At 57.3% G+C, this 13951-nt stretch overlaps 6 protein-coding genes across 6 annotated transcripts; 3 read left to right on the top strand and 3 right to left on the bottom strand.

Moving 5' to 3' along the window:
- Nucleotides 1-1275: 1275 nt before the first annotated feature.
- Nucleotides 1276-3805, bottom strand: GLRG_10334 (helicase associated domain-containing protein; the record flags this gene model as incomplete). Its single annotated transcript, XM_008101019.1, has 3 exons — nt 1276-1392; nt 1568-3437; nt 3498-3805. The coding sequence occupies 3 exons, from the start codon at nt 3803-3805 to the stop codon at nt 1276-1278; spliced, it is 2295 nt and encodes a 764-aa protein (XP_008099210.1).
- A 1008-nt stretch (nt 3806-4813) lies between these two features.
- On the top strand, nt 4814-7364 carry GLRG_10333 (PRMT5 arginine-N-methyltransferase; the record flags this gene model as incomplete). The annotated part of the gene is made up of 4 exons (XM_008101018.1): nt 4814-4927; nt 4999-5581; nt 5634-7075; nt 7185-7364. 4 exons carry the CDS (start codon nt 4814-4816, stop codon nt 7362-7364), a joined length of 2319 nt encoding a protein of 772 aa, XP_008099209.1.
- Nucleotides 7365-7763: 399 nt separating this feature from the next.
- GLRG_10332 (LSM domain-containing protein) lies at nt 7764-8286 on the bottom strand (the record flags this gene model as incomplete). Its single annotated transcript, XM_008101017.1, has 4 exons — nt 7764-7833; nt 7896-8051; nt 8165-8202; nt 8281-8286. The coding sequence occupies 4 exons, from the start codon at nt 8284-8286 to the stop codon at nt 7764-7766; spliced, it is 270 nt and encodes an 89-aa protein (XP_008099208.1).
- A 1018-nt stretch (nt 8287-9304) lies between these two features.
- On the top strand, nt 9305-10412 carry GLRG_10331 (uncharacterized protein; the record flags this gene model as incomplete). Its single annotated transcript, XM_008101016.1, has 2 exons — nt 9305-9810; nt 9863-10412. The coding sequence occupies 2 exons, from the start codon at nt 9305-9307 to the stop codon at nt 10410-10412; spliced, it is 1056 nt and encodes a 351-aa protein (XP_008099207.1).
- A 356-nt stretch (nt 10413-10768) lies between these two features.
- GLRG_10330 (lariat debranching enzyme domain-containing protein) lies at nt 10769-12554 on the top strand (the record flags this gene model as incomplete). Its single annotated transcript, XM_008101015.1, has 2 exons — nt 10769-10822; nt 10884-12554. 2 exons carry the CDS (start codon nt 10769-10771, stop codon nt 12552-12554), a joined length of 1725 nt encoding a protein of 574 aa, XP_008099206.1.
- A 596-nt stretch (nt 12555-13150) lies between these two features.
- Nucleotides 13151-13868, bottom strand: GLRG_10329 (Skp1 family protein; the record flags this gene model as incomplete). The annotated part of the gene is made up of 3 exons (XM_008101014.1): nt 13151-13173; nt 13277-13416; nt 13693-13868. 3 exons carry the CDS (start codon nt 13866-13868, stop codon nt 13151-13153), a joined length of 339 nt encoding a protein of 112 aa, XP_008099205.1.
- Between the last annotated feature and the right edge of the window lie 83 nt (nt 13869-13951).

The raw sequence follows: 13951 nt of genomic DNA, 5'->3' as shown, positions 1-13951 counted from the left end.
AATGAGCCATGCCCTTGTGAGACATTCTTGGATCCGGTAGCCCAGGTCCGAACGGCGCCCGAACTTGTGGGGATCGGGGCTGAGGCAAAAACAAAAAAACCCCTAAAAAAAAGGCCTTTCCTTGAAACCAGATGCCAGGTATTGTTACACACACTAGTCGCGTATGCATGCTGCATGCATGATAAGACTTACCTACTTGCCGCCCTATGCCCGGCCAGCATCAAAGTGGACTTTTGACGAAAAAAAAAGGAACGCGAACAATGGTTTTGTTTTGCTTTCATTTCTTTTCCTTGATGAAATTAGTGTAAAACCCGGAACAGACCGCTGTTTCCCCGCTGATAGCCGCGGGTGTGTACACTATGGGCCGGGTGCCACGTCGAGTTCTACACCCGTGTGTCAAAAGCCCATTCGGGTCCGAGGGACTTTCCGATAGAGAGAAGGGGGGCGGGAAAGACTCGTGATGCATCGATTTGCATCTGCGGGATGCATGTGTGTCCACGTCGAACGCGCATGGGGTGGGGGCTTACGGAAGAGGGAGAGAGAGAGAGAGGACAAGGGTAAGACGAAGCAGAAGAGAAAGACGGTAAAGAAAATGGAACAAAAGAAAGGGGGAAAAAAAGAAAAGTCGCATCTTACGTAAAATGTGCCTCCATCGATGCTTCGGTAATTTATATTTTTTATTTATTTTCTCTTCTTTCTCTGTTTGGCGTTCCTTGGGACGCCGTGGGGGGGAAAAAAAATCTAAAACTTCTAAACCAGGCCGGCTTCTATCGAACCCGCCTGTCCCCCAAACCCGTTCCCACCTCTTCTTCTGATATGGGGCCATCCTGGTGTTGACGTTGACCACCGAGCCTTTTTGTTCTACCGCTTGAGTTCCCCCCTCCAAGAATTTGTAGTCTGTGTGCGAGTTGACGGTTTGCCAAGGAGAAGGGAGGGTAAGAAAGAAAAAAGCCCGGGACGGCGAGGGAGAATTTCTCCTCTGTCCAATATAACGCAAAGGGTTTAGAGCAGCTCAGAGGGGCCCTCTGGTCGTCAAGCCACCCCTTCTCGCGACGCGAGCGGCCCTCGCAAAAGCGGCATGTGCAGTCGCGGTACTTCTGTATACGATCGCCTCACCCCGGTATAAGAGAGTTTTAGCTGCCCTTCAGTTCGCCTGGGTTCCTTCTTGTTTTGGAACATTGACACCGCCACCGCCATAGAGGGTTGAAGGAGATTGACTTTCAAGCCAACATACCCCCCCCCGCAGCTGTATAATGGGACCTGCACAAGTGCCGCTCACCGGCCGTTCTTCATAGCCTCCTTGCGGCGCTTCTTCTCGGCGGCACGGGTGAGGGCCGTCTTCACGTCGCCCTTCTCAAAAGTGGCGAGGTCGTAGTAGACCGGAGCAATTTCCTGTGACGTTCGCGTTAGCCGAGGAGTAAGCTGACAGGGGGGGGCAAGAAGACAGGGTGCCGAGGGGTCACAGCAACAAGGTTGAGAGGGTAGAAATGATGGGCATGTGCAATTCATCCATTCATGCGCCCAAACTGAATCGGTGGGAGGGTTGAGGTGGCAGCGGGGTACTTACCAGTAACCATTCCGGTCTGATTCCGGTGCAAGTACGGATGTACTGCTTCGAGGTCAGGACAAACTCGTTGTAAAGTACCCATTCGTAGTCCGTCTTTAGGACGGTCGAGGGGTGCATCATGACGGCCTGGTCGTCCTTGATGGTGCGGTACACCTTGCCGGAGCTCTCCTTCATGGCGACCTGCATGAAGAATCCCGAGAGAAGCGCGCGGCGGATGTTTGTGTAGTAGTTCTTGTCTTCAAAGGGCGTCGATATGAGCTCGAGGCCGTGGGTCTCCATGATGCGCTTCAGCTGGGCGCGGACGTTGTCCGCACTGCTGAGGTGGCGGAACGAGAGGAAGTGCTCGTGACACCACTTCTTGGGATCGACGTCGGGCTGGTTGGCCGTGCCCTTGAAGGCGTGGTAGGCGTTGAGTAGCGTGAGGTGGTCGCCCTCGGGGTGGGAGAACTGCGCCTTCATCTCGTCGGCGCGCTTGCGCTGCGCGGCCGGGCGGACCCAGATTTGCGGCACGGAGAGAAGGGCGGTGATGGAGAGGATCTCGTTGGAGCAGTAGAACTCTGGCGAGGAGATGAGCATGACGGCCAGCGCCGGGTCGAGGGGGAACTCGGACGCCAGGCTGCCGAGGGTCGTCAGCTCGCCGTCGTCGTCGAGACAGGCCAGGTAGTTGAGCTCCTCGAGGGCGCGCATCATGGTCTCAGGGGCGGGGGGGTCCATGAGGTCGAAGTGGACAAGGTCTTGCACGCCAAGTTTCTTCAGCTCGAGCACCGTGTTGGCCAGGTTGGAGCGCAGAATCTCGGGGTGCGTTTGTTCAATGAGCTCCTTCTTGAAGGCGTTCTCGGTGTAGAGGCGGAAGCATTTTCCGGGCTTTGTTCGACCGGCACGACCGGCACGCTGCTGGGCCGAAGCCTTTGAGATGGGCGAGACCAGGAGCGACTCAACACGGATGCGAGGGTTATAGATCTTCTGCTTGCTGAAGCCCGGATCGACGACGTAGACGATACCGTCGATTGTCAGCGACGTCTCGGCAATGTTGGTCGACACGATGACCTTGCGACCCGGCCGGCCGCCCTTCCTGTAGGGGGCCGGGGGCTTGTCGAAAATCTTTTGCTGCTGATGCGGCGGCAGTGTGCCGTAAAGGGGGTAGACTGCCAGGGGCCCGGCGTCGATTTCTCTCGTCATCTCGTCGGCCTCGAGATTGATCTTCCTACACGCGTCCTCGATCTCCTCCTCACCCGTCAGGAAGAGCAGGATGTCTCCCTCGCCCTCGGAAGCGTGGATCTGCAGCACCGTCCTGATGGCCGCCTCGACGTAGTCGCGCTCGGGCTCGGGGGTGTAGAAGATCTCGACGGGAAAGGTACGGCCGGGGACGGTGAGAAGAGGGGCATCGTTGAAGTAGCGCTGGAACTTTTGGGCATCGAGGGTGGCGGACATGACGATGATCTTGAGGTCGGGACGGCGGGCAGCAATCTGCTTGAGCAAGGCCATGAGGATATCGGTGGCGAGGGTACGTTCGTGGGCCTCGTCGAGGATGATACAGCTGTAACGGGACATTTCGTGGTCGTGGATGGCTTCTCGGAGAAGCATACCGTCCGTCATGTACTTCAGGATCGTCTTGGGGCTTGTCCTATCCTCGAAACGAATGCTGTATCCGACCTCCTCGCCGAGCTCAACATCCATCTCGTCGGAAACACGCTGGGCGACGGACATGGCGGCGACACGGCGAGGCTGGGTGCAGGCGACCATTTTGCGGTTGAGCTGGGGAAGTTCATCATAGACGACATACTGGGGAATCTGTGTCGTCTTTCCGGAACCCGTCTCGCCGACAAAGACGAGAATCTGGGTGGAGTGGTACTTGTCGAGGAACTCTTGTCTATGACGGGGGCATTAGCAAGCCGGAGAAGTCGGGGAGGGGATTAGATCATAGCTTTACCTTTGTTTTTGGACTGGCAGATCCCGGCGCGTCTGCAGGATCTGGAAGTACTTTTGCGAATGGGGACGGCCGGTGAAGGCGTTGGTATCGAGGTCCTCGACCTTCTCAGCCTGCTTGGCGGTGGTGGCGCGCTGCTTGAAACCAGCGAAGGCCGAGCTGGAGTCCACGCCGCTGTCGTCCATATGCGCCAGGTAAGGGTTGTACTTGGGTTCCTCTGAGTCGGATTCCTCCTTCTTGGCCTTCTTCCTCGAGCTGCCCTCTCTGTCGGCGCTGGAGCGCTTGAAGCCTTTGGGATCGGTGTCGGCCATTATCGCGTTTCCTTCCGTCACAGGAGAGGGGGGGGGGGGGGGGGGGAGAAGTGGTGAGAAAAGAAGACTGGGAGAATCTGGCTGAAGTTGCGGCCCGGGGAATTGGACAGCGACGGCAACAAAGTCGGAAAGGCGACTACAAGTGGGCGAGGCTACTACCGCCTGGAAACTTTTTTGATGTCGCGGGAAAAATTTGGGCGGGTTCGCGCACGGACCAATAGCATGGTGGGATGATAAGATAAGGGGGCTATAGATACGTACCTAGGTTAACTACCTACATACGGATACTTGTACATACTATGTAGTACTCCGTATGTAGCAGTACGGATGCATTAGAGGTACCGTTTGAGAGACAATCATTACACTGTAAAGGGACTTTGGGCGTTTTGGAAACTGACACGGCATGTACTAGAAACTAAACAACTATTCACCAGGTCATCGTGAGACTGGAGTCGTGTGTGTTGAGGAGCGCACCCACCATGTCCAGAGAGAGTGTAACACGGCGTCATCAAGGTGCTATAAGAAAAGACCATAGTCGTCTCCAAAGTGACCAAATCGATGCTAGTAGGTAGTCCTGCGTGACAGCGGACACTGTCTCTCGCCTTATGCTTCAGGGTCCAGTCCCAGCTCGAGTCCACTGTATGCAAACGCGACCAACCAATGGCACCGAGTCGCAACTCGCAAAATCTGGTGCATTTTTGCCTTTCGGGGTGGGAACCACACGGGCCTGTCTTGTCAGATCACACAAACATCGGGTTGACAGTGACCCCAAATACACCCTTTTCGTCTCTTATTTCTGAAATATTTCTAGACTTGACGAGCAGCCCGTCAAGCATGAAGTGCTGATCACGTCGCTCTTTCTTTCTCTCTTCTCTGTTTCTTCCTTGCCGAAGCACCAGGTTTCAACCCGACAGGTGCTGCTTTTTGCATAACCCCCCACTCCCCCTCGTTGTGTGTGATTTGTGCGCCGAGCATTTACACCACTCTCTCAAAGTGCCCGAGTCAACCATGGACGGCGCCAATATCAACCAAATCAGGCCTATTTTCAGCCTCGGTCAGCATGATTCCAACAGAGATCAGCCCCTAGATGACCTCCAGTATGGCCAGATCCTGAACACCGGTGTAAGTGACCCTTGACCCTGAATTTCCCCTCTCTCCCTCTCACTCGCTCACTCACAAACCCCCCACTTCAGGTCAACTTCGTGACAGCACCCATCACCAACAAGCACTTCCATGCTCGTGTCAAGGACCTCGTCTCTCAACACCTCGCAAAGGCAAAGCAAAATGCCGGTTCTTTGGCAGATGCCGTTGTTCCCCCTTTGACCCCCAAGGACACCTCTCTCTTCCCCAGCCATGCAGTCACCACTTACATCGCTTACGCCAGCCCCTGGATCGATTTGGCCTCGACCGACCCTGTCGTCGCCAGCGTCTCAAGGCAGGTCCTCAACCTCGAAATTGCCTATGCCAATTTCTGCGGCGTCCGAAGCATCGTCGTTCCCGGCCCCAGGAGAGACGCATCCAAGAATGGAGGAAATCAGGGCATCGCCCAGTACGGCCGAGCTGTCCAGGAGGCCATGACCATTGCCTCGCGCCTCAACTTCATCATCCACATTCCCATGTACCGCGAGCCTGGTCTGGAGGAGACGGCCGAGCTGCTCTCCACCCTGTCTGAGCTGCCTCACCCTGAGGAGAGCAGGGAGATTGACATCTACAGCACCTGGGACTCTTGGCATTCCGTCCGCACCATGTGTGAATACAGCATGCGTCTCTACGTCGGTAAGATATAACCTCTGTGTCATGCACGATATGTGGCCGCTAATTCCAATAGCCATCCGTATTCCTAGAGCCCTGCCTGAGAAGGCGCTCCAGGACAGGTGGTTTGCCGAGCCCCTGCACTTCCTGTCTCTTGGCGGAAACACCTTCCAGAAGAACAAGACCGGCCACCCTGCCCTGCCCAGAGCCCACCAGGACATGATTTTCAACTACATGCGCCTGAAGAACTCCCCCTGGCTTCTGCTCAGCGACGTTGGCCCGGACCCTGCCTCCTTGACCGCCGAAGCCCAGCTCCAGGCCGTCAGCCTGACGAACCAGGCCCTCCCTACTGCCGCCGACTTCCCTGCTCTGGGCGACTCGTCGGCCCAGCTGACGAAAGACTCGCTCAAGTCTTTCCGCGCTTACGCCGCCTACCTCAAGTGGCTCGAGACGCAGCAGCGACCGCTGTCGTACCTGGAACAGACGACGCTCACGAGCTTCCAAGACTGGCTTCAGTCGCCCCTGCAGCCCTTGTCCGACAACCTCGAGTCGGCCACGTATGAGGTCTTTGAGGGAGACCCGGTCAAGTACAACCAGTACGAGGCCGCCTGCACCGAGGCGCTGGCCGAGTGGCGCCAGCTGGGCCGGGCCACCTCTTCGCAGAACGGCGCCGTTGTCATCGCCGTTGTCGGCTCTGGCCGTGGACCACTCGTAACGAGGGCCCTCAAGGCCAGCGAGGCGACGGGCGTACCCGTCCAGGTCTGGGCCGTCGAGAAGAACCCCAACGCTTACGTCTACCTCCTGAGACAGAACGAAATGATCTGGGGCGGCAAGGTCACGGTCGTCAAGACGGACATGCGTTCGTGGAAGGGTCCTCTCATCTCCGGCACGCCCGACAACAACCCCGTCTACGGCAAGGTCGACATCCTCGTGTCGGAGCTCCTCGGCTCCTTTGCCGACAACGAGCTATCCCCCGAGTGCCTGGACGGCGTCCAGCACGTCCTGGCCCCCGGCGGAATCTCCATCCCAGAGTCGTACACGGCGCACCTGAGCCCCATTGCGACGCCGCGCATCCACGCCGACCTCCTCACCAGGGTGCCGACGGAGCCCAACGCCTTCGACACCCCCTGGGTTGTGCGTCTCTTCGCCCTCGACTTCGCCGCCGTCCGCGTGCCCGACCACCCCCGCTTCCAGCAGACGTGGGAGTTCTCCCACCCCGTGCCCGAGGCTACGCTGAAGCAGATCGAGACGAGGCGCGCCGGCGGCGTCATGGGCGGCGGAGGCGGAAGCATGGCCGGTGCCGTCGGTGCCAACGACCACAACTCGCGCTTCGCCCATCTCACCTTCGTCTGCCGCACGAGGGGTGTCATCCACGGCTTGGCCGGCTACTTCGAGTCGGTCCTCTACGCGCCACAGACCGGCAACAAGGAAAAGGTGGAGATCAGCACGCACCCCGAGTTGATCGACCGCAAGAGCAAGGACATGATTTCGTGGTTCCCCATCTTTTTCCCCATCAAGGTGAGCGGCGTCCCGATGATTCCTGCTTGAAAGTGGTTTTTTTTTTTCAACTTTTTCTTTTCTTTGCCCCTTTTCTTCTTCTTTTTGATTGGGTCACTAATATTCACAGCAACCCATCTACTACCCCGCCGACACGGAGCTGGAGGTCACGATGTGGCGACAGACGGACGATTCGCGGGTGTGGTACGAGTGGCTTATCGAAGCGTACACATGGGTTAGCGAGACACAGCGCATCAAGGTGGCGTCATCGGATCTCTGCAGTAGTCGCAAGGTTGCTTGTCTTATGTAAGTATCTGCGAATGTGGTAGCTAGTTTAAACTGGAGGAAACGGCACGGAAGGCGCCCGAGATGTCGCGACCTTCCTTTTTCTTCTTCTTCTCTATAGTTTGCTGCGGAGGGAGACATATGATTTTCCTTTACGCTGCAGCGCGGCCTGGGGTGGGCGGGTATTCAACCTGGAAATGGAACTGCGAATCCATTGTCGACGGCTTTTTTTTTTCTTGCTTTCTGTTGGTCCTGTTTGAACTTGATGTCTGTCGTCGTCGTCCATGCTCCAAACCTTTCCTGTGAAAATCGCATCCTCCTCTCCCTTCTTTCTTGACCACCATACCAGAGTACGAAAGCGGGGGGGTTGGGGTTGGTGGTGGCCGAGGCTGTGTTGATGCTTCCGCTCGTTCAATCGTCCTGCTCAACCATCCATACTGACGTCGCCGTTCTCGCCTTGTTTCGCGCCGCGGATCCAGAGGACGTTGTTACACCTGTTAGCGCGTCAGCCAGTTGTCCATGAAGGAGGTCTGCGAGAAGGGCCGGGTCTGCGTACCGGATCAGAACTTGGCCGAGAGCTCCCGTCATCTTCTGGTCAATGTACTCCTCGGCGCCGCTGAGCTGGACGTTCATGTAGCTGTCGATGCTGACCAACTTGCCCTTGTACTCGGTCTCGCCCCACTTGAGTCTGATAACGACATCCTGGTTGACACTAAAGAGAGAGGGGAAGAGATATTAGCGGGTTGCTCATTGTCGTTCGCGATAGGGGGGAGGGGGGCTGGGATGCGCGGCGTGAGGTCGCGTTCCCGCCGGGAAAGGACATACAGGTCTTGCAGCATAGGCCGCGGGTTAATGGGCACGAACTGCGCGAAAGGATCTGGTCAGCTTCCATCACGATGATTAAGAGAGGTGAGTGAAGGAGTGTACGGGTGGTGACATACGCTCATGGTGGGCGATTCGAGGGAGAGAAACTGCCCATGTAATGTGTGGATGGTGGAAAGATGGATTTGCGCGGTCGAGGCTGCGATCGCGAGGCTCCTCCTTTGGGGGGTGGTGTCTGGTCCGGGAAAGACTGACAATTTTTAGGCGGGCACAGTGCACTGGGGGGTTGCTTACAGTGTGTGGGTGTGGTGAGGCTGTCGGAAAATCATCGGGTTCCCACTATAAGGTACGGCTGGGCGATGCAACCCAAAAATCTGGGGGTCGCCGGCCCAAGTGCGGTTGTCCCCTTCGTCCTGCATCATCGTCGTCTCGCCTCTTCGCCCCGAATAGCCTTCTTGAGGCTATCGCGACGAGTCGAAAGATGCTAGCCGGGAAGTTACCTCGGATCGCCGACGAAGGGGAGGAGGAAAATTACATCGGCGCTGAGTTGAGATAACTGGCATTTGCGAGCGGAACCTTTGGACGGTCATGTTAAACCCAACCGTGCTCGACGCGCACTCGTTACATGACTAAACCGCACCGCGGACACGGTGACTCAAATCTGGAGGTCACGAGCAATAAAAGAAAAGTTGCCGACGCCCTCAAGATTCCGACTTCTTGAGTCCATGAGCCAAGGCTTACAGTTTCAGCCCGTGTGTGGTGGCTAGCATCCATGCAGGCGTCAATTGTCCAATTGGCGGCCGCAACGGGCGCCATGGTTACATGGACCAGGTGGTCGTGCCGTTCCTGAAAGTCCCGTGATGAGTCCTTACTCTCGAAAACGGCTCGGGAACAACACCGCAACATGCTTCCACGCTGCCCTTTGCAGCTTGTGGCTTACACGGCGTCTCTAAGTATTCGCGTCTCAGCGCCCCCAGGTCTTGGAATGGGATAAAAGGTCATGAAGCTCCCCGGCCGCCAGTGTGTCCTCATCGAAGCTATCCAACTGAACCCTTGGCGAGGTCAAGAATAACCTTGTCATTTCGAAAACTCGTACTTTACATCTTGCAGGCCACTCATACTCATAGCACAGCCGTCTCAGACATGGGTTTACTCGATTTCAAACTGACTTACCAGTGGCTCTACTGGACCGCACCCACTGGTGAACCGCCCGCTGCCCCCAAGGGCCTCACAAGATACTGGGTAGAGACGCCATCAGGCAGAATCGAGGTTCTTTCGAACCAGGGTGCCAACCCGACTATGTCAAAAACGCCCATATTCTTCATTCATGGCGGCATGGGCAGCGCATGGGTGTGGTCCGAGTATATGCAGTATTTTGCCAGGCACGACATACCGTGTTATGCTGTCTCCCTGAGAGGGCATGGTAACAGCTGGCACCCCTCATACTTCCGGATGGTGTACTTGACCACCAGAAGAAACCTGGCCGATGATGCCGTTGCGGCCATAAAATGGGTTCGGGAGCGCCAAGGAAGCGAAGTCATGCTCGTGGGACACTCGAGCGGCGGCGGTTTGAGCCAGGGCATCCTCTCGGCAAGGCAAGCCCGTGTAAAGGGCCTTGCGCTGCTTGGAGCTGTACCGGCCTTCGGATCGTGAGCATCACACGAGGAAGTCCATACTCTTGCCGTAGCTGACGAGTCACAGTTATGGAGTATACGCCAACTGGGCAATGTTTGACCCGTGGTTTGCCGTCCGCATGCTGTTCCACGGCTGGCACCCCAACTCACCCCTTTCCCACCCCTTCCTGGTCAAGCAAGCCTTCTTCGGCGACCAGATGCCAGAATCCGCCGCCCTCGAGTTCCAGAAGCACGTGAACCGCTACGAGTCCTTCCTCTGGCCCATCAGTATGATGAGGCCCTTCAGCTCGGCTGCTAACATTATCGGCTCCATCGCTAGCCGGGGCAGCGGCGAGCGCATCATGGTGTTAGCCGGCACTCAGGACAAGATGATGACAAGAGATGTCATGTCAAACCTGGCCGCGCTCTACAGAAAGGAATTTGCAGACCTTGTGGGTGGTAAGAAGCTGGACGCAAAGGTTGAAGTAGTTAAGCCTCTCGATGGCGAGGGCGACGACGACGATGAGGGCGGCGGGGTCAGGCTTGCCTGGGTACCAGGCGCCGGACATCATTTGCAGAACGATGCGATGTGGGAGATCGGTGCGAAGAAACTGCTTGAATTCTACGAGCAGCTGTAGATATTAGAATTAGCGGATCAGCTCAACTCAATGATTTCTATCATGAAAAACAATCAGCCAGTGGTCGGGTTGAGTGTAGTGTGCGAGGTGGGTCGATGAATGCACTTCAAAATTCTGCGATTTTCATAAACTTGAATTACAAGACCAACTAAACGCAATTCAATCTGGTTTCATGTTCAATTATTCAATGAAGTCATCGACCCCTTGTGGTGGCTGAGGCATGACAGTTCAGGTATCATCTTATACTCACTCATTGAGCGGCCCTGTAGGAAAATTTCGCGGTCGCAGTCCGAATCGCACTCAACCTCCGCCACACAACAACAGAACCCCCGTTCGTCCACCCCCCAGCCATCAAAATGGCCACGCAGACGCTCGAGACCAACGGTGTCCGAATTGCCGTCGAGGGCTGCGTAAGTCCAGCCATGTTCGCTACAAACGTACCCTCGGGTTCATCTACTAACAGTGCGCCAGGGCCACGGCACCCTCAATGCAATCTACGCCGCCGTCGCGGCCTCTTGCGAGGCCCGCGGCTGGGAGGGCGTCGATCTCCTCATCATCGGCGGCGACTTCCAGGCCGCCCGCAACGCCGCCGACCTCAGCGTCATGTCCGTCCCCGCAAAGTACCGCGAGCTGGGCGACTTCTGGGAGTACTATGCCGGACGACGCACGGCGCCCTACCTGACCATCTTCACGGGCGGGAACCACGAGGCGGCGAGCCACATGTGGGAGCTCTTTTACGGCGGCTGGGCCGCGCCCAACATCTACTACCTGGGCGCCGCCAACGTGCTGCGCCTGGGCCCGCTGCGGATCGCCGGCATGAGCGGCATCTGGAAGGGCTTCGACTACCGCAAGGCGCACCACGAGCGGCTGCCGATGGGGCCGGACGAGATCAAGAGCTTCTACCACGTCAGAGAGGTGGACGTGAGGAAGCTCCTCTTGGTGAGAGAGCAGGTCGACGTGGGAATCAGCCACGACTGGCCCAGGGCGATTGAGAGGTGGGGCGACGAGAAGGCACTGTGGAGGATGAAGCCCGACTTCGAGAGGGAGTCAAAGGACGGCACGCTGGGAAACGTCGCGGCGGAATATGTGTGCGACCGCTTGAGGCCGCCCTACTGGTTCTCGGCGCATCTGCACTGCAAGTTTGCCGCGTTGAAAATTTACAAGGACAAGGAGCCAAACGCGACCGAGACCGCTCCGGCTGCGGTCGAGGAGGCGACACCCGCCCCGGCACACGGGCCGGTGATTGCGCCCGATAACCCGGACGAAATCGATATCGACGGCGACGAGGAGATCACAGATGCTCCTGCTCCGGCACAGGCGAACCCGAACGAGATCAGCCTCGACGACGACGACGACGAGGAGCAGCCCGGCAGCACCCCCAAGGAGGCGACGAGCAAGGAAAAGTCTACGGCCAAAACCTCTGTTCCCGACGAGCTCCGAGCCCAACTTCCCGCCTCCTTCATGCGTCCCCCGCCGCAGCCCAAGAGAACGCCGGGCCAGCCCGTTCCCCCGACAATCACGAACAAACAGGTCAACTTCCTCGCCCTCGACAAGTGCCTGCCCAGACGCCACTTCCTCCAGCTCCTCGAGGCGCGGCCGCACAACGTGCCGCCCGCGGACCAGCCCGCGCCCGCGCGCCCGTTCCGCCTGCAGTACGACCCGGAGTGGCTCGCCATCACGCGCGTGTTCCACGCGTCGCTCTCGATCGGCGACCCGTCGGCGCAGCCGAGCCCGGACCTGGGCGAGGAGCACTACGCGCCGCTCATCGACGCGGAGCGCCGGTGGGTCGAGGAGAACGTCGTCGCCGCCAAGGACGGCGGGCTGGACGTGCCGCTCAACTTCGCCGTGACGGCGCCGCCGCACGTCGAGGGCGCGCCCGAGTCGGTGGCGCACCAGCCGTTCGAGTACACGAACCCGCAGACGTCGGCGTTCTGCGAGCTGCTGGGGTTGAGGAACCTGTGGGACGCCAGCGACGAGGAGAGGATGGAGAGGAGGGCGAGGGGGCCGCCTGCTGGCGAGTTCAGGGGGCACCGGGGCGGCGGCGGCGGCGGCGGCGGTAGGGGGTTCCATCGGGGGGGAGGACGGGGTGGTCGGGGACGTGGCAGAGGAGGGGGCAGAGGCCGGGGCAGAGGTTGGCACTGATTACATTACGACCATGTGAGCTGCGGCTGATGGAGTATGGGGCTTGCCTAGAGATTACCACTGAGCTCGTGTCCAAATCGGTATTAATCACAGCTACTAGATAGATTGTGAGTCGCCAGGGTCATCGTTCACGTTCACGACTGGAGCATTAAAAAGACGGCGGAAAAGAGATTTGTATTGACACCCCACCAGCTATACTAGCGCGTGCAAGCATGTATCCCAACAGAAAAAGCGTAGATCTCAATGGTAGAAAGTTGAGTCAAGCAGAGTGAGTGGAATAGAGTCAATCTTCCATCTTTAATAGACGTTCAACCCACGGAAGAGTGAGAGAGGAACGCATATGCTAAGATGGGGAGGGTATATGGTATGTGGTTTTTTTTCTTCTCTTCCACGTGTGGGGTAGCAACATGGGTCGCCGTCAGATGGTAAAGAGGAAAACGAGCAAGAATAATGCCTGTTGTGCAATGGCATTTTGTCATGGTGTCATGATAGCAAAAGGCATCTGTGTCCCGTTGGCCAACAATGATGCTCAAAACGCTTGAACTCCGCGTCATAAAAATGATAGACCCCGAAAAGGGTTCATGTGCTCATGGTCATCAGACGGTGCCGGTGTTTTGCTCTGGAAGGGGTGGGAAAAAGCGCGTCAGAAATGCCGTCCCTGTGTGGCAAACCCCTCCTCGTCACTCTGGGGAGTGAATAGGAAGGCTGGGAGGTTGTCTTACTATCTAGGCCCAGGTAGTCGGCTGCGACCAGCAATTCCAGACACAGCTCGACCGGAATGTCCATATCGGGGACATCCTCTCGCTCGCGGTAGCGGTACCAGTATTGGAAATACTCGCATACTTTTTCGAGCACAACGCCACTACCGAGGACGAACGGTCAGATGCTTCCAGAACTCTTGGAACAAGGAGGGGTCGGCAGAAGAAGAAAAAAGAAAAAGGAAGATGACGAATAAGAAATGTTGCGCTTGTTTCAGATCAAGTGTAGTTTGGCAATCAAGCAGACCGGCCGTTGTAGCGGCGGTCTGTCAGTAAGAACACAGCGAAATAATCGTAGTTCATCATAGCAACAAGCCAGCGGATGGGGGGGCGTGATTTGTGATGATGAGAAAAGGAGGGATGAGAGTCGTCGAGCTTACCTGATCTCCTCAAAGACGCAGCGGCCCAGGGCAGCCTCGCGGAAGTTGTTCCTGGTGTCGAGCATGCCCTTGATGGCCGGGCTGATCATGGCGGCCTCGCGCAAGACGACGAACTCGTAGCCGTCACTCGAGACCAGAGTCACGTACTTGCTCTCGGTCGCGCCGTTGGCATCCATGGTGGCGGCTGAAGCAGGCGAAGGAGCTGAAAGCCAGTGGAATTCTGATTGCGGGATGCGTAACTTTGCGCGCAAATGACGAA

The sequence above is a fragment of the Colletotrichum graminicola genome, assembly GCF_000149035.1.
Source record: "Colletotrichum graminicola M1.001 genomic scaffold supercont1.59, whole genome shotgun sequence".
NCBI classification, from domain to species: Eukaryota; Fungi; Ascomycota; class Sordariomycetes; order Glomerellales; family Glomerellaceae; genus Colletotrichum; species Colletotrichum graminicola.
The sequence above is the reverse complement of the archived record's forward strand: the minus strand, read 5'-3'. Positions and strand labels throughout refer to the sequence as shown.